The 20,292-nt window shown below is 39.3% G+C and overlaps 1 protein-coding gene across 1 annotated transcript in view; it reads left to right on the top strand.

Moving 5' to 3' along the window:
* The window catches only part of NALCN (sodium leak channel, non-selective), a gene marked incomplete at both ends in the record, with an annotated part of 212,196 nt that overhangs the window by 153,187 nt on the left and 38,717 nt on the right, over positions 1 to 20,292 (top strand). Inside the window, 7 exons of the mRNA XM_080917023.1 lie at positions 13,575 to 13,676; positions 14,098 to 14,167; positions 15,903 to 15,994; positions 16,083 to 16,205; positions 19,181 to 19,237; positions 19,719 to 19,839; positions 19,936 to 20,067. Of these exons, the coding sequence (XP_080773149.1) occupies positions 13,575 to 13,676; positions 14,098 to 14,167; positions 15,903 to 15,994; positions 16,083 to 16,205; positions 19,181 to 19,237; positions 19,719 to 19,839; positions 19,936 to 20,067 (697 nt within the window). The remainder of the gene's footprint in view (positions 1 to 13,574; positions 13,677 to 14,097; positions 14,168 to 15,902; positions 15,995 to 16,082; positions 16,206 to 19,180; positions 19,238 to 19,718; positions 19,840 to 19,935; positions 20,068 to 20,292) is intronic.

Genomic DNA, 20,292 nt, shown 5'->3' with positions numbered 1-20,292 from the left:
CCTCCTAGGAAATCATTTCATTTACAGTTAGGCCTTGCAAAAACATCATGTCATAAGGTATATGTGAACGTGTCATTTGAATCGACAAAAGAAATCACACTTCTCTGAGATCTGATCAGTTTAACAATGAAAAGTGACTTAATGGGTACACAATGTCACAAAAAATAAATGAATTAGATGGATGAAATAAAGCATGTTTTCACGAAATTCTATCCCATCACATATACAAATAGTGCTGCAAAAGAAATTTTAATTTTTTTTAATATGTAAAAGTTTGGGGCTCTCATTTGGAAAAAGTATATGATGTGAGAAAAAAAAAATCTTTAAACTATCAGAAAGTACAGATTCCCCCCTCAACCTTTCCTGACTGTTGTATAATTTTGGGATAGCAAAAGCCAACAGTAATTCACTACATCCCAGAAAAGCATAAAACAAAAGGGACTTGGCTATAAGTCACACTGTGGGTTGCAGTAAATAAATGGCTACAGCTTGAAACCAGTAGGATATTTTAACATAAATCTGACCTTTACAAAAAGCATTCAGCTTTTTTGTTGCATAAAGATGTCCTTACCCCTCTGAGTACGTGAGAGCAGAGGTCCCAACACATCCAGAAGACACTCTTTCATGCCAGTCCTTGCCAGTTTGTGGCTCTCACAAACAGATCCCCTATTAAAAGCCATCGATGGCAGCATGAGTCTGCAATCCAGCTGCTAAGAAAATAGGGTTATCTCTGGACCTTGCTAGTTATCCAGCCAAGCCCAGTGAGGTTCAGAGACCAAGCCTCAGAAATTATAGAAGAGAATGAGTGAGGAAATGCCAGTCACCAATCTCTGTCCTCCACATGCACAACTTGCACAGAAGCCTATATGTACACGTATATGTATAGGCATACACCACACATACACATATTATGCAAACCAAGGAAGAAAAAAGGGGTTGGATGGCAGGATACTAGTGAGCAGGAGCTTAGTTGGTGTCTTGAAGAATTCTGATCATAATAAGTTTTTATCAAAAGCTTTTTCTGCATCTATTGAAGTGGTCATGTGACTTTTGTCTTAAAGTTTATTTATGAAGTTTATTATATCTACTGACTTATGTATATTGAACCACCCCAAACCCTCTCTGATTAAGCCAGCTTGATTTTGGTGTATAATCATTTTGATATGTGTCTTTATTTAGTTTGTGTTGTGGTAAAGATAAAGACAGTTCTGATGGTATCAGTCCTGTGGTCCCATTCTATTGGAGCCACTCCAGTGTGGAGTGAGGCACTAGGTGGTTAGTTACCAAGCCTGGTACCCACACATCTCATTCCACAGGCCTTTTGTGCCCTCATCCGACTTGGGAAGCAGAGCTGGAACTGCTGGTTCCAGCTGCCTCTCAGCCATTGCTTTCACACACTGTCCTCCACAGTCCAATAAATCATGACTCAATAATCAATAACTTATCAAACAAATTTATATGTTAAATTCTCAATCCACAATTTCTCCACACAATAAGCTTACAACCAGTTGATAAAGATATAAATCGCCCGCCTAGAAAGTATGCATATCTACCCATGACTACTCAGAGCTACGTGGCAGAGATGGGTCGTCTTCATCTTCCATCTTGAATCTCCTGCTTCTCCTCTTCTGCCTTACCGAAACTCTGTTTCCACCCACTCTCTACTGTCCAATCAGGTATTACCTTGATATCAACCTACAAGTTTGCAAGTATTTTATCCAGGATTTTTAATCTATGTTCATCAAGGATGTTATCCAATAGTTTTCGTTTTTGTTGTGTTTTTGTCTAATTTGGGTTTTGGAGTCATATTTGGCTTCATAAAAGTAGTTAGGGAGTGCTCCTCCTGTTTCTTTTCTTTTAATAATTTAAAAAAGATTGGCTGTAGGTATTCTTTGAAATTCTAGTAAAATTATGCTATGAATCTATCTGGACCTGATCTTCTTTTAGTTGGAAGGCTTTTTATTACTATTTCAAACCCTTAGTTATACGTCTATTTATGTTTGGTGATGTCTTCTTGATTAAATTTGGGTGGTTTGGATAAAATTTGTTCATTTCTCTTAGGTGTTCTAACTTAATGGAGTACAAATGTTTAAAGTATTCTCTTACATTTTTAATTTCTTTGATGTCTGTTGTGATATTTCCCTGTACATTTCTGGGTTTATTAGTTTGGTTTTTATTAAATCTCTCTTTTCATTCATGGGGAAGGCTCTTTCAATCTTGTTTACCTCTGAAAGAACCAGCTGTTAGACTCCACTAATTCTTTTTTCTGTTCCTAATAGTTTCTGCTCTGACTTTTTTTTTTTTTTAATTGCCAACTGTGGGATTTAGGTTTGGCTTGCTCTTGTTTTTCCAAATTTTTGAGTGGCATTATTAAGTCATTTATTTGTGCTCTTTCTGAAGATTTAATGTAGGTACTTAGAGCTGTAAATCTCTCTCATAGGACTGCTTTTAATGTGTCCCAGAGGGTGTGTTGTGTTGTGTTTTCATGACCTGAGAGACTGATCTGCAGTCTATGGTGTAGATAAATGAGTTGATGGAAATAGCCCAAAGCTAAAAGTATACATTCTAAGTGTAGCAGTGTACCAGCTGCTTCTTCATAGTCATGTTAAGTTTTTGTTTTGTTCTGTTCTGTTTTGTGTTTTTTGGTGGAGGGTCTGGGTTTGAAGCCCTGATCAACAGAATGCTATTATGGTCACAGTTCTCCCTAGACCTATGTTTCAAAATCTGGCTTGGCTGACTTGGACGCTACCCTTCTGCTCCAGTGACAATCACTTCCCCCAAAATCCTGAGAGCTTTTCTCAGCACCAGGGTGTGAGGTTATATTTTTTCAAACTACTGATGCCTCTGCTGAGTTTTTCTCTCTAATCAAAGCCCCCAAATCAAGCAAAAATGCACTCTGTTTGACGAAAGCATGACTGGCTAGAGAAATACCACACACCAAAAAAGAAAAAATCATAAAATGTATATTCCAAGAAGTTCTGTTCTTTTATGATTTGCCACAAATACCTCATTAACCAAGATAGTATATTCATAACCTAGGTAAATGATCAGCTTACATATTTGTACCCTGATTAATGGCACTATGAACTTAGAGTAATAACTATTACTAAAAGTCTAAAAATACTCTTTATTCTCTCTAGTTAGACTGCAATAAAGTGTGCGTAGCGTAATATGTAGCACTGCCTTTGTTCCTGGTTTTCGTTTTAAAGATATTATTTATATTTTCAAGTCTTTTTATTTTTGGTATAAGGGTGTTCTACTTGCATGTAAGTTTGTGCATAATGTATGAGTTCAGTGCCCATGGAGGCCGGAAAACAGTATAGGATCTCCTGGAACTGGTTGTGAGCAACTATGTGTATGCTGGGCTTGAACCCATGTCCTGTGAAAGAACATCCAGTTTTCTTAACAACTGAGCTACCTCCCCATCACCTTAAGATAGACTCTTTTTCCTAAGAGTGTCCCTTAGTTACTTATTTAGGGTGGATTTCTATGGTGTGTCTTACATGCCTAAGAATTGTAGTCTTTTGCTTTTTCCCATTCAGCAATTTCTGCTTTTTAGTGCACCATCTGTTGTTGTTATTGTCTTGTTTTGTTTGTTTGTTTTTCAAGACAATGTTTTTCTGTGCAGCTCTGGCTATTCTGAAAATCAATCTGTAGACCAGGCTCTCCTCAAACTCATTGGCACAGGGTGAAATTTCCCAAACAGAACTCCAATAGCTCAAGCTCTAAAATAAAAAAATAATAATAATAAATGGGATCTCATGAAGCTCAAAGCTTCTGTAAAATGAAAGACCATCAATAGAACAAATCAGCAGCCTACAGATTGGGAAAAACTTCTTCACTAACCTTACATTTGACAGAAGGCTAATATCCAAAACCAAAAAGCTAGCCTCCAAAAAAACCAAATGACACAATTAAAAATGGGGCTCAGAACTAAACAGAAAATTCAGTACATAAGAAGTTTGAGTGGCTAAGAAGCACTTAAAGAAATGTTCAAAGTCCTTTGTCATCAGAGAAATGCAAATCAAAATGACCCCAAGATTTCAGCTCACACCAATCAGAACGGGTAAGATCAAAAACTCAAGTTACAGCATATTCTGGTGAGGATGTGGAGAAAGAGGAAGACTCTTCTATCTCTGGTGGGATTGCAAGCTGGTACAACCACTTTGTAAATCAATCTGGCAGATCCTCAGAAAACTGGAAATAGTTCTACCTGAAGACCAAGCTATACCACCAGCATATCCCCAAAAGGTGCCCCACCATACCCCAAGGACACATGCTCCACCATGTTTATGACAGCCTTATTTGTAATAGCCAGAGGCTAGAAACAACCCAGATGTTCCTCAACTGAAGAATGGATACAGAAATTGTAGTTCATTTAGACAATGAAATAACACTCAGCTATTAAAAATGAGGACGTCATGAATTTTGCTGGCAAATACATGGAACTAGAAAATATCATCGTGAGTGAGGTGACTCAGACCCAAAAGGACGTGCATGGTATATACTCACTGATTAGTGGATATTAGCACAAGAGTACAGAAAATCTAGGACACAATCCACAGATTGTAAGAAGTGTAACAAGTTGGAAGGCCCAAATGAGGATGTTTCAAGTCCAGTTAGAAGAGGGAAGGAAATAATCATGGAAAACAGAAGGGGGCACCTGGGTGAGATACGGGAGGCAGAAGTGAAAAGGTGAACAGGATTACATATGGTGGGGGTGACAGGATGAAGGGGACCGAGAGAATGAATGGAAATAAGCAGTATCACGGGGTGGGGGTAGGGGGACCCTCTGAAATGTACCAGAGACCTGGCAGGTGAGAGACTCTAAGGACTCAGTGGGGGTGACCTTAGCCAAAATGTCCAGCACTGAAGAGAGGGAACTCGAAGAGCCCACCTCCAAGGAAGGAAGAGGCCTCAAGCAGAAGGACAGGGTTACCAACTGTCTTAGTCAGGGTTTCTATTCCTACACAAAACATTATGACCAAGAAGTGTTTGATTTTGATTTTGATTTTGACTGTGCTATTTTTCCCTCTAGAAGGAAGGAAATATTTTAGTGGAGTCCATGGCTAAAAGACTTTGAATTTTAGAGGATTTGAAATTTTAATATGTAAGATTTTGTAAAGACTGTGGGACTCTTAAGGTTACTTAGACCTTGGAGATGAATAATAAAGTAAGGGTTGAGGCTTAATAGTAACATGTTTATGTGTCAAGTTGAAAAGGGGTCAATTGTACTGGTTGCTTTTGTGTCAACTTGACACAAGCTGGAGTTATCACAGACAAAGGAGCCTCAGTTGAGGAAATGCCTCCATGAGATCCAGCTGTAAGGCATTTTCTCAACTAGTGCTGGGGGAGGGAGCAGGCAGCTCATTGTGGGTGGTGCCATCTCTGGGCTGGTAGACCTGGGTTCTATAAGAAAGCAGGCTGAGCAAGCCAGGGGAAGAAAGCTAGTAAGTAACATCCCTCCATGGCCTCTGCATCAGCTCCTGCTTCCTGACCTGCTTGAGTTCCAGTCCTGACTTCCTCTGGTGATGAACAGCCATAGGGGAATGTAAGCTGAATAAACCCTTTCTTCCCCAACTTGCTTCTTGGTCATGACATTTTATGCAGGAATAGAAATCCTGACTAACTGACCCAAAACTGTTCCTAACTTAAAGAACTGAAGGGACAAAAATGGAGAAGAGACAGAAGGAAAGGTGGTCCAATGACCGGCCTAACTTGGAATCTATCTCATGGGAGGTTACCTAGGCCTGACACTATTACTGATGCTACGATGTGCTTGAAGACTGGCATAGATGTTCCATGAGAAGCCCTATTAGCACCTGACTAAAACAGAAGCAGATACTTATACCCAACCATTGAGCTGAAGGTGGGAACCTCTATGGTCAAATTAGGGGGAGGATTGAAGAAGCTGAAGGGGAGAGTTACCCCACAGGAAAACCAGCAGACTCAACTAACTCAGACCCAAGGGAGCTACCACAGACTGAGTCACCAACCAGGAGTATACACGGGCCAGTCCAAGGCCCCTGGCACAAATACAGCAGAGGTCTGCCTGGTCAGGCCTCAGTGGGAGAAGATATGCTTAATCCTGGAGAGACTTGAGGCCTCAGGGAATGGGGAGATCTGGTGGTGGGAGGAGCACCCTCCTGGAGGCAAAGGAGAAGAGTAATGGGATGAGGAACTGTGGTGGGGGGAAGTTAGAGGTGGGCAATGATGGGAATGTACGTAAATTAAATAGTAAAACTTGAAAGAAAAGAAGAAGTTGGTTTGAAAAGGCTGAATGGTTCTCACAGGATAGTCCAGCCACACAACACCCTGGGAAAGGTACAGTTTGGCTGTAAGAGATTGTTTTAATAAGATCCTGCTTTAACTGTTTTATCTCTAGAGTATAAAGTAACAATACAGAAAATTAAAATTCATGCCAGTGGAAAAGTTAAATAGTATGGGTGATATTTTCAAATTTTTATTAAATTACAAAAAGTTTAGGGGCTAGCTCATTGAGTAAGAAGAGTACTTGCTTGCAAATATGAGAACCACAAGTTAAAATCTTCAGCACCCATATAACTATCTAGGCACACTGGCCAAGGAGCCAAGCTCAAATGTTCATCTATAGTTCAGTGAAAAGCTCTCTCAAGAGCAGTAAAGCAGACAGTGATAAAGGAAGTCACCAGCACACTTAGATGTATGCAGCACACAACCACAGATGCCCACAGGCAACACACACACACACACACACACACACACACCAAAAAATAAAGACATATTACATTATAATATATGTTTCTAAGTTAGTAGTTGGGTTACAACATTTGAACCCCAATGAATAGTTCGGAGCTCATACACTTTATTTGCTGGACTTCAACAGGGCTACTGTGAGTTGATTTTCTCTTTTGTTTGTTTATGGCACATTTGTAAAATAAAGAATTGGGTTTTTTTTTTTCAATCCACAATGAAACATTGGTTGACCATGTATTTACATATCTATCTATAAGTACATTTTTGTATGTGAGAGTGATGAAGAAATAGGAAGGCATAACTAGCTACTATTAAGGAATGACATACTTAAACCAGGACAGAGCTGATTTAAAGAGTGGGGGTACTCACTCTGATAAAAATACAGCTTTTTCCTAATCTTAGCAAGAGCTCATCCCAGGGGCTTACCTACTACCCTCTGCATTGCCTCTGCCTTGGATGATCACCTTGCCACCTCAATGTTGTCAGGTAAGAGCTATTTCTAGGAAGTGCCCATTTTCTCTTCTCTTGCTCTCCTATCCACCCATGAGTTTACATAATTGCCACTGGAAGACTGTTTTCTCATTGTCTGGAGATGAGGTGACATCACATTAACCAACATCTGAAAATACTTTAAAATATATTACTTTATGGTGCTCAGAATTTGAATAAAATCCCTCAACTACAGTGCTCTGTGAAGTCATATTGAGATTTCTTGGGTGGTAATGACATTTACTACAGATGTTCTCATGTAATCTAACTTTTTTATAATAAGAGAAAATAATTAGAAGACTCCTAGGCCTTTCTTTCATTACAGAATGTGCAGGCTTTTCCCACACCCTTGTTCTGGAACATTAAGAAAGAAGACATAGAAACAAAGAAAGGAACAGAGGACCCCTGCTACTGTGTCTATAAACAACTAGTGGTGTTTAAAGGCTAGTAAAACTCCAAAGATCCCTCTTATACCCATCATCTTTGGGCCAATTTAAAAATATTTTTGGTGGAGAAATGTCAAGAAAAATAGAAGCAATTTCTTAAGACTTGATTCTCTGTTCCTAGAAAAGATTATATATGTGGCTGTCATATAAGGGGCATTTGAAATTCCACACCACAAAGGCAATGTGGGGAGAGGAGGGGCAAATCAATCTTTCATATGTTTTTTTTCAAAGGCTTGGCAAGAAACCAGGGGTAATATTTTTGCAACTGGGAATGTGTGTTTGCTGAGGAATATTCCCACATTTGAGTCATCATCAGGGGTCCTCATCTTGTTTTACTTTCAAAGGTAGAGAGGGCATAACATTAACCCCAACTGGGAAAAGGAAAATGCCTCTCTGTAATTCTCCTCCAGGGAACAGGAATAAAGAGATTACATATGCCTGCATAATGGAGGGTCTCCTCACTCACACAAGACAAAAGACTTCATTATTTTTCACTAGACAGAGTCTTGTGACTCTCACTTTCAGAGCGAGGCAGGCTTGGGCTTTTTGTTGTTCTTGTTAATATTAAGCCACTAGATGGACTGTCTAAGAAAGGCTTTGTACAGTTTTCCACCAGCTTACACAGAAACTTGCACAGCGTTCTCAGATTTTTCATTAGGTAAAGATGCAGGCAAGATACTGAAGAACTTGGACCCTCCACTCTATCTCATGTTTCCTCAAAGAAACAGAGACCGTGCTTGAAGACCAAAGTGCTTTCTCAATGTGGTCAGTTCTGCTTTTTTTTTTTTTTTTTTTTTTTCTCTGAACAGCAAATAAATGGACATTGTCTTCCTGAGACTATTTTTTTTTTTTGTGTGTGTCCTTCAATGATCCCAAACCACAAAGACTAGTGAAAATTTTAAAATGGCAGATTATAGCTCATCATTTAAGGGCACCCATTCCTTACCTGGAAATATGTGCAGATCGGTTTGTCAGGTTAGGGTAGACATCCTTGCATTCTTGGGTCCTTTGCTTACTAACAGGTTCTTGCAAGGTGAGGTACATGGGGACTCAGCTCCCAGTGGTGGACCCACTTTCAGGTTGAGAGACTAAAATGAGTACAGTTCTTAGGGTCTCAACTTCATATCTTCATTCATGCTCTCCACCAGTTCGCACAGACAACACAGATTAAATACAAACTTTCTACTTCTGAGGAACAACATCTGAGGTGCTCCTGTACTCCGTGTCTTATCTACTCTATGTGTGGATATTATTACAACTTGAAGTTAGGATTATAACTCCATTAAAAGTGCCTATAAGGGCATTCTATTTTATTTGTGATGACTTTTATTCTTCACAAGTATGAATGGGTCAAACAAGTTAAAATGTTTGATATTTGCAGTATTTCAAGGTTCATTTGTCAAGTATTTGTAGAGCACTGTCTTTGTTCAAGAGTTAAAAAAATCAACAACCTTAAAAATACAACCTTGCTTGCTGACTTGGAGCTTTGCGAGTGTGGTCTATGTATAGATCTGAATGACCAAATAGAATGATATGAGAAAATGCAATCTCTTCTGGTAAAAGAATAGACCAGAAAGGGTAAGAGCAGGAGGAGGCCAATAAGGCTCTGGAAGTCACAGTGAGTTTCTGAGTTCATCTTTTTCTGAAAAACAATAGGAAGCTGAAGAGTTTATGGCAGTAAAAATAACTGTATCAGATACCTGTTTGCTGCATAACAAATTATTTCAGATTTGTAGATTTGAACATTATATTTCATGTCTTACATTTAGGTATAGCCTACCTCATTCTCTAGCTGTGGTTCTCTGAGAAACCTGCATGCACTTAGACTGATGGAGACAGATCCATACAAGGTGTTAGGTAAATTAAGTTTCTTGACCAAGAACCACTGAGTTATTTTTTGCCTTGATTGATTGTCAATTTGTTGAGACTTAGAATCGAATAAGAAAGAAAACATTTGTTTATGTCTGTGAGAACAATTTTAGGAAGCAATAACAAAAGTAGGAAAGCTCACCCTGAACATGGGTGATACCCACCATGAGCCAGGGACCTAGCCTAAATAAATAACAAGATGGAAAGTTCATCTTTCTATATCCAATTGATAGAAACACCATTTTCCAATTATTACTGTTTTCCAAAATAGCAAGACCTTTTACATGTCTAGCAAATGTGGTACAGTTTAAGTGTGAATCTGTTGTATAAAGAACATGCCAACATGGCATACTTTCTGGCCTGTTTCTGCATCCAGTGGTATTGGGGCCAAAGTGCTGTTCTTCGTGTTGTTTTTCCGTCCCTGTGTTCCAACTCCACCTTCTGTTCTAGAATCATCTGCTAACATCAAAGGGACTTTCTATACCCATTAGTTTGGCCTCTGTTCTTTTTATAAAACAAAATTAGGGGGTGTCTATGTGCTTTAGATAACTAATATATCTACAAAGAAATGATCTTATCTGTATCCTTACCTGTTTCCTATGAGACAATGCTGAAAGACAAATAGACTTCATAAGCCATGGAAGAGCATGCCTTGAGGAGAGTTTGTTTTTTTCTTGTTGTTTTTTTTTTTTTTTTTTTTTTTTTTTAGTTTTAATAAAATCCTGCCATTATACGGGGTAGGGAGATATTCCTTCATAAAACTTCAAACACACTTATTGTAATATCCCCAATCAATACCTTTACTCAGATGTATATTTTGCAGTTTGCTTAAAACAGTATGAACTCTTGGTTTTTGGCTAAGAAAGATTGGCTTTTACCTATAGGTTCTTAATTCAAATGCTGCAGTCATGCCCAATGAAAGAAATGTAATGTCAGAGCATTTAGTGAAACAATATGCTCAACCAGAGGGTGATGATGGGAGTGAGGAGAGGTTAATTTTAATTTTACACAGGATTGGAGGAGGCATCATTGGGGAAAGCAACCAAAGAGAAACTTAAGGGCAGCAATGCATAGACACTGAAGTGCTGAACGTAACTTCTCAATACTGGTTGGATGGTGGAGAGAATAATATGGGTCCTGTGAGCCTGATTTCATTGTGCTCAGATTATATGGGAGCCATAGAGCTAGGGAGAGGGTAATTAGGAAGCTCTTCTCAGGGCACAAAAAGTCTCAGATGGAGACATTTCATGGAAGAACCAAAAAGCCAGTTAGTTTATGCTGGGTTCGAAAGGATATCTTGACTTCAAGTGTTACAAGCTGCTTGTTAATAAGAACCTCACAGTTACTAGGCATTTAATTCTTTCTTAGTAAATATTACTCTGAACAACATAGGGAGAATTTGGTAAAGGAAAAGCAAATGTTTGGCTATTCTAACCAATTTGAGCAAAGGTTTTCTGTTTGCAAGATAGGACTGAAAAACCAAAACCCGTGTTCAATATATGAATCATCCAGAGACCATAATTCCCATGTGTGATGAAATTCCAGCCTCTTCCAATACAATTGTCTTAATTCCTTAGAATCAGAGAAAAAATGAGTCAAAAGACAAAAAGAAAATAAGGAACTGTCTTTCTTGTCATCCTATGGTGGTTTGAATATGCTTGGCTCATGGGAAGTGCTACTATTTGGAGGTGTGGCCTTGTTGGAGTAGGCGTGGCCTTGTGGGAGGAATTGCATCTCTATAGCCATGGGCTTTGAGGTCCGATGCTTAAATTCCACCTAGGGTAGAAGTCTTCTTGCTGGCTTTGAATCAAAATATAGAAAAAACTCAGTTCCCCCAGCACCATGTCTGCCTGCATGCAGCCATGCTTCTTGACATGATGATAATGGAATCAACCTCCAAATCTATAAGTGAACTCCAGTTAAATGTTGTGTGTTGTCCCTTATAACAGTTGTTTTGGTCATGGTACTTCTCAGAAATGGAAACCCTAAGACATAACCCTTTAGCTATATTGTTGGGAGAAGAAAGGAGAGCCACAGTGATGGGGCACCATGGACTGCATGGGGACTTGGCTGCTTTGATCAGTAGTAGAGGGCACAGGATGCACTGCGGAGGCTACCAGGGCCTGCAGTCAGCAGGCACAGTGGCAACACACTTACTTCCCAGCAAGCGTGTCTTGTTTCAGCCTGGTCTATTGGACACATAACCCCACAATCCCTATAATACTAAGCTGGGGACCATTGCATGTTTCTGTTTCCATTATAAGACAGCCACTCACATGTTTTAATTAGGTTGGATATGTTTTGTATTTTAGGCACATAGGTCTCAAAAACTTATGTAGGGGATGAATATCGTGATAAAAGAGTAAAAGTTACATGACAGTAGCTAAAAGGTTAAATTTTTGGTGTTTTACACAGATCGCTGGGGGTCTAGACATCTAAGGGAGAACATGGCTCACTTACTCAAAATAGGTATTTGCAAAGTGTCTTTATGTTTGCCATCTGTTTTTTAAGAAAATCGCCCTAGATATTAAAGACTTTCCTTACCTTTTTAACTGAACTTAGAAATATATCTTCTTATGTAGCAACACTGTAGTTCTAGAAATGAGTACAGCTTTCTTCTACCACTCCACAGATTTCTTGTGTGCTAAAATGTCATCTTGGATATATCTCCACAGTGTTCCCTGCTCCTTACTAAAGTAGCAGCAGGAATCCTTGGCTCTTTTCTTTGGTAATGCATTTACATTCAGTTGAATTTGTAAGACTATTTTCCCCAAGGATATAAACTATGATTATCTTCCCTCTGTACCAAAAGCATTTTTATTGTATGTGTGTTGTTGTATATGCATTGAGGTTTGTGAGTATATGGATGAACATGTGTACGCAGGTACATGTACATAAAAGATTCCATGCTTCCATCTTCTGAGACCTAAAACTAGAATTCAGTTGTCATGCCAACTTGACTGGCATTTATGTGGTTTCTAGGGGCCTGAATTCCCATCCTCATGTGTGAATAGCAATGGCTTTAACCACTGAATCTTCTTCCCAGCCTCATCAAATTTGGGGATCATTGTGGAAGAAGGGGCAGAAAAGTGTAAACACCATAAATGGTGGATGTCTTCAATAAACAACATTTTCAGGACATGACAGGGTCATTGCACATGTGAACATGTGAACAGCAGCTAGACATGTATACATAAGATGTACACTAAGGGATTAATGGAGGGGGGTTGCAAGAATGGGATTGGAAGGAGAGAAGGAGGGAGCTGCTTCCGGGATGTAAAGTGAATAACTTAATTAATTAATGGAAAAAACTTTTCGCATGAAAACACACAAGCATATCCTCTCATTAGTATGCAGGATTATTTTCACTTTTTAAGATGCCAACATTTATATATAGCCAAGGAGCATTTAAAAATACATTTCTTTATGATTTAGTATAACATTCTAAGTTTAAAAAACACAAAGACCTGCACAGTAGCAAACCAACCACAATCCCAGTGTGAATGGGGAGGGTCTCCTGAAGTCCCACCCTAGCTGAGAAGCTACTGGCAATTGATGGCAACCGAGAGAAGGACAGTAAGCTTTGTCCAGAGACACGGACGCATCAAAGCTGTCTATCACCCATTTTTCATATAAACAACACTAGGTGGATTCAAACAGCTTTGGATGGTACATCATTCCAGGGTCCAGGTGAAGAGAAACAAAAACAAACCTTCCTGGGGAAGCTCATAGAGACCCCCATGTTTAATTTTGAAATTATCATCATGGCTCACCCTGCTGCTGACAGAATCCTTGCAGAAACCTTACCAAGGGCAAGGGGCAGGGGGTGCTGTCTGTTTATCTTCTAGCTCCTCTTGGTCTTGGACTTCTGCTTTGTGTTTCTGACACAAAGCCTTAAGGTCATTTTCCTTTATGTGTTATTTTTGCCTTATCATTGGTGTTTCCTGAAAATTAATAAGAGCCATGAGCGGTGATGTATTATTCATCCCAAATGCACAAACCATGCATTTATCTAGGGTTTCTTTCTTTTGCTAGAGCTTGCACTCGACAGCGCATGCTGAGCGGATCGTTCGAGGGGCAGCCAGCAAAGGAGAGGTCGATTCTGAGTGTGCAACATCACATCCGCCAGGAGCGCAGGTACATACTCCAGGAAGTTGAACTCCAAAGACATTCAGGAAAGGACTTTACAAGAGAGTCTCGGTACAAAGCCTGGGCCTCTACCCTTGTTGGCAAGCAGGCATGGTGAGGACCTGGGTTCCAGCTGCTGGTGATAACAATAAAGAAATTCCCTACATGATTCAAAGATTTCAAAATCTTTACTTCAAAGGTTCTTTCCTTGGTGATAGCCAAAGTCTCACTTTTAAGATCAGAAAGAACAAAAGTCTGAAATCTTGTTAGATAGGATCAAAGATGCCTGGATACACCATAAGCTTTTGCTTTACACGGAATGAGTCGTTTCTGATATCTCAGGGGAATTAATCTTTTACTCGTGATTATTGATTACAAGTGAAAGTTTTGTCTTTAGATCTTTTGACAAGTTGACTGTGGGTTGTCCTAGGTCACTAAGACATGGATCCAACAGCCAGAGGATCAGCAGGGGAAAATCTCTTGAAACTTTAACTCAAGACGTGAGTTCTAAGCTATGCTTTGGATTTTGGAGACTTGGTTATGAATGCATATGTAAATGATTGCGTAGACAGTTCTCATGCCTGAGTTTTTCTACCATCTTTAAATATGTTCCTGTAGTAGTGAAGCAGGAAATTAAGAAAGCAATTTATTTTTGGCCAAGTTCCAAAAATAGTCCATGAACTGCAAAAAATATAGAGATTCCATGTGCAGAGCATGCCTCAGTTAAAAAGAATAACACAAACTTTAGCAAGTAATTGGTTTGAAGAGGAAGCAGAAAGGTTGTAAAAGACAGAGGAGTGGAAAGCCTGTTGTATGGTCGTGTCTTCTATATTGAACAGGAAAACTGCACCAGTGAAATCTCACCAATGAGGGAGCATGAACAAGACCTGAGCACAATATCAGTTGGCATACTAATGTGGATGGGAGAAATCTCACAAAGCCCCACCCCTAGGTGAAGCATCAGTAAGAAATGAACGACTGCTAAAAAATGGAAAGCCTGTCTTCCCCAGGGATGATCCCGCTAATTATCCAATGCCTGGTGGTCAGCCCAAAATCATAAGACATATTCTCAACACTAAATGGGCTCATATTTTATTTTATTTTGGTTTAAGTAGTATTTATCAATTTCTGGTTCTTTTCTTTGGATGGTCCAATAGAAATGTACAGTATACTTACTGAAGGAGCTGAAGGGGTTTGCAACCCCATAGGAAGAACAACAATATCAACCAACCAGAAACCCCCCAGAGCTCCCGGAGACTAAACCACCAACCAAAGAGCACACATGGATGGTCCCATGGCTCCAGCCTCATATGTAGCAAAGAGTGGCCTTGTCCACCATTAATGAGAGGGGAGGTCCTTGGTCCAGTGGAGGCTTGATGACCCAGAGTAGGGGAGTGAGTGAGTTGGTGGGGGACCACCCTCATAGAAGCAGGGGAGGAGGATGATAAAGTAAGAATAAAAAGGAGTATATAATATGTATATAAAGGAATATATTATAATAAATTTATGATATAAATATTGATTATTTTATATAATATTATATTAAAATAAAATTATAACATATTATAAATATATTATATCATAAATATATATATTTAAAAATTCCAGTAAGAACATGGTTTATTGACTCCTGCTTCTTTTCTTTGAGTGGCCCAATGTAAATGGACGGTCTACTCAAGCATCCAGAAGTAACATGGTTTTGGACACCTATGTTGTGACACAGTCCACAAAGGGACTCAAGTAGTCCAGGTTGATCTAAAGCTCACAGTGTAACTGAGGATTACCTTGAACTTCTAAGCCTCTGGCACAATGTACCACTATGTTGAACTTACACATTTCAGGGGCTTTTTGCCTGCTAAGAAAGAACTACACCAAGTAAATTACAGCCTCAATACTATAAATCCTCTAACATTTATTTATTCTAATTTTTAAAATCTTTCTCCCCCTGTTGTAATAACATCAGCAGTATGGGAGGGCCTGAAACACCATAAAATTCCAATAAGTATATGCTAAGAATGTTATATTTTAGAGGGAAAATTTAGTTGTCAAGGTACTCATGGATATTAAATGACATCAAATGAGGTGTTTTATGTACAATGGCTGTAGCTGTCCTATGTGTTACAGTTTACATGTAATATGCATACATAAATAGCAATACTGATTTTAATTCTTCTTTTAAAAAAGTCATTTGGGCCTTTAAAGGTCTTTCACTGTGCATACTCCTTTTATTTCTAGCATTCAAATACAGTGCGCTACAGAAATGCACAGAGGGAGGACAGTGAAATAAAGATGATTCAGGAGAAGAAGGAGCAAGCAGAGATGAAAAGGTACCAGTGTGGCTGTGTCCCGAGACTCTTGTATAGGGGTGGCTCTTTCCCTTGGCCTTTTTCTCATTCCATCAATGTCCCCTTGAAGGAAGGTACAAGAAGAGGAGCTGCGAGAGAACCACCCATATTTTGACAAGCCTCTCTTCATCGTGGGGCGGGAACACAGGTTCAGAAACTTCTGCCGTGTGGTGGTTCGAGCACGCTTCAATGCGTAAGTATAGGCCGCTTTTCCATCCTCGGACCAGGTCCTGAGTCCTGTGAACAGCAGGAAGTTTGTCACAGGAAGAAATAAGGACGGTGTAGTCTTAATGGGGTCACAAAGTAAACCATGAGCTAATTAATCATCCTACTTCTCTGTGCTGTGCCTGACCAGGTGGAAAACAAAGCTTTCAAATAAGTAGCTCACATTGATAAAGCATTCAACAGCTGTGTGTTAATACATGTTTGACAATTGTGTGCACCTGTGTTATTAGATCTCAGTTTTCCTTTGAAAGCCTTAAACAGAAGGCAAAGGACATGGTTAAGGATCTTATTCAAAGCTTCTGTCACACTTGCACTTTCTGATGAAAAGGTTTATTCTAGAACAAAGTGGAAAGAAAATGTTATCTATTGTTTGCATTAGTAGTTGTTATGAGAAGGAAATCCACATGCAAGTCTCTGTACCTAACAAGTCTGGAAGACATGAATGAGAACCTCTGGTTGGGTAATGCAGGGGATGCTATATATGTGAAGAACCTAAGTCAACTCTACCAATCAGCAGATGAACAAAATTTTGTCGAATGTAACTTTAAGTGCCAGTCACAGACATTAAGAGTCTTTGGAATGGGACTGGGGGAGATAGCTCCCTGGATGAAGTTTTAGTAGACTGAGGTTGTGAACCTAAATTTGATCTTCAGCATCTTGGAAAAAGCTGGGCTTGGTGGTGTGAGTGCTTGTAACACCAGGTTTTGGTAGAGATAGGCAGCTAGCTCCTTGGGCCTCACTGGCCATCAGTCTTAGACTAATTAGTGAGCCTCTGGTTCTATATCAAACTACAAGATGGATGGCTCCCGAAGAATGATACCTGAATTTCAACTTAGGCTTCCAGCTGCATAAGTGGATCCACACAAGTACACACACATACACACACACAAGCATGGGGAAAATATAAAACTTTCTATACTTTCCTTATGTGTTTTTCTTTTCCTATACTCTCATTCAGGTACTTGGATGTCTTTTGTTAATAATTAATACCATATAATAGTATCTCTTGAATACTCAATAGTTTATAAAAGTCCATATGTTGGAATCTTTTTTAAAGATTTATTTATTTTATGTACACGAGTACACTGTCTATCTCTACAGACACAACAGATCACATTGCAGATGGTTGTCGTTATTGGGAATTGAACTCAAGACCTCTGGAAGAGCAGTCAGTGCTCTTAACTGCTGAGCCATCTCTCCAATCCCCATATGTTGGAATCCTAATCTTTGGTATCTCAAAAAATGTGGTGATATTTAGAGACAAGAACTTTAAAGAGATAGCTAAATTAAAACAAGGTCCCCAAGTTGGTCTTATCTGTTATCTCACTTCTTTCTGAGAAAAGGGGTTTGGACACAACCCCCCCCCCAAAGGAAGTCCCTGTGAAAACACGTAAAGTGAGTACACTCTGCACCACAAGTAGAGAGGCCTGGAGTGGTCCTCACTCAACAGGACTCAGGACGAAGCACTGCTGATGTCTCTGCCTTGGACTTTCAACCCCATAACCATGTCAAAAAACAGTCTCCCATGCTTACACCATCTCTAAGTATAATTACAGCATGTTGGTGAAGCCAGTATGATCTATAAAATGGAAGAGGACAGCAGACCACTTGCATTCATCATTCCAAGCTTCTTGATTGCAGGTGCAATATGTGTCCCTTCATGATGCACTATGCCTTTGAACTGTGATCCAGAATGAACCCTTCATTTCCTAAGTTGTTGTAGTCAATCACTGCAATAAGAAAATAACTGATACACCTCTGCATCAACCAAGGAAGACATTTAGGTCTATCGAGGTTGAAGGTTTTACCCAAGGACATCTCTAATATATGACTGAGTCCTTCTTGATCACTCAACTGTTCCTCTGCTGTTCTAGAGAGGTCTTCACCATTTAAAGTAGAGAATAATAATTGTAAAGCTTCCCTAAGATTCAGCCAAATGAAGAAAAATGGTAGAAGTTGACCAGTTCCTATATTAGGGTTCTCCAGAGTCACAGACTGTATAGAATAATGTCTCTCTATATTGAGGGAATTTATTATTATCACTAATGGTCTGTAGTCCAACTACCCCAACAATGGTCAGCTGTGAATGGGAAATCCAAAAATCTAGCAGTTGCTCAGTCCCCCAAGGCTAGAGTTCTACATTTTCATCTGAAAGCTGCTAGCAGAATACTAACTTCCAGGTAGCTAGGATGGAGGTCTTAAAGTCCACACTCACAGTGATACACCTACTCCAACAAAGCCACACCTACTTCAACAGGGCCACACCTTCTAATAGGCCACTCTCTGGGCCAAGCACATACAAACCATCACAAAGCCCAAGTGGGGTTTTCATCTTGAATTACCCTGTTTCGCTGCCTGCGTGTTAACATCTAATTACTAATTCTCCACTTCATTTGGTGTAGTGGAATTCTCCTTTTGCAGGAAAGACAGCTGAATGGGCTGATGAAGACCTTGTAATTGAGAACACACATACAAAGGCTGCTGGAGCCTCAGTGACAAACACTCCACTCTCAGGATCTCTAAAACTAAGCCTTAGAAATCCACCTCTCATGAAATGCCATATTAGTTTCTCAACAGGACCTTGATGGAGAGTAAAGAACTCTTTAATTTATGGAGTATCGAACTAAATAATTATAAAGAACATTCTTAAACTAGCAACACATGCATCTTAAATTGGTGTTTTAAACAGAAGCCAGGGTTTCACTGTGTGATAAGTCATGCCAGAAATCTTTGAATGGAGTCTCAAGTGCAAAACCAAGAATTTGAGAATTCTTTTTATTGTTCTTCATCCAGTGTTCTCTGCCTTACACAGTAATGTTCAGTTCTATACTTCATAATAGTCATTTTATAGAAGTTATTAAAAAAGTCAGATGGAAAGATGCTTGTAATTACTAACATCCTTTTTGTGTTGGAGAATTTTATATACCATTTTTTTTCTTACAGATCCAAAACAGACCCTGTCACGGGAGCTGTGAAAAATACAAAGTACCACCAACTTTAGTAAGCACAAGTTCTGTCTTCCCTGTGCATTTGAAATTCAAATAATACTATTTTCTGCTTCATAAAAATATAAAATTCTAGGTTGGGGAGTTGCTTCATGGGGTAAACACTGGGGCCTGTTTAAACCCCAGCAGCCACAAAAAGCCAGATATGGTCTCATGTGTTTATAACCCTAGAATTGGGGGAATAACAAAGATTCAGTCAGAGACTTCGGTCCAGGAATACAAGGTGGAAGAATCTAAAGCCTACCTCAGACCTTTACATGTCTAGGCAGGAGTGCACATACCTCATACACACATGAAGATACAAGCATGCAACGCAAGCACATATCACACACAAAGGATATAGAGATGACATATACCATTAACACTTGATTTTAGAAATACCAGTTTTGTTGATAGAGTCACCAAAGCCATCACCCCTGGTCCTTGTAGACCTTGGTGGAGCATCCTCATTTCTCACTATGCTTGTTCTTTGGCAGTGATTTGCTGGGACTAGTCACCTACCTGGACTGGGTCATGATCACTGTAACCATCTGCTCTTGCATTTCTATGATGTTCGAATCCCCCTTCCGGAGAGTCATGCATGCACCCACTTTACAGGTACTGTGGAGAAATCTTTAGCGCCCAGCTCAGTAGTAAAATACTGCCCTGTGTTTGCTATTTTGTTACAACCAAAGTGCCATTTGCCTGTTTCAGATTGCTGAATATGTGTTTGTGATATTCATGAGCATTGAGCTTAATCTGAAGATTATGGCAGATGGCTTGTTTTTCACTCCAACTGCTGTCATCAGGGACTTTGGTGGCGTCATGGACATATTTATCTATCTTGTAAGATTTTATTCTTTCCTAAATATAAAAATGTGATGGTTTTCTGCATACCTTGGCACAAGAGTGAGATGTGTGAGATCTAGTTGTCATAACCAAAGTTTTTGGTAAATTATATAGATCTATTATATGTAAATAAATGGTATGCACCTGACATGTAAACAAATACTTTATATAAGAAGTATTACAAGATCTACAGATATGGTTAAAATAACTCATGATTTTATT

This window comes from Micromys minutus (assembly GCF_963924665.1).
Source record: "Micromys minutus genome assembly, chromosome: 5".
Lineage (NCBI taxonomy): Eukaryota > Metazoa > Chordata > Mammalia > Rodentia > Muridae > Micromys > Micromys minutus.
Note: the sequence above shows the minus strand (reverse complement) of the source record. Positions and strands in the feature narration are given on the sequence as shown.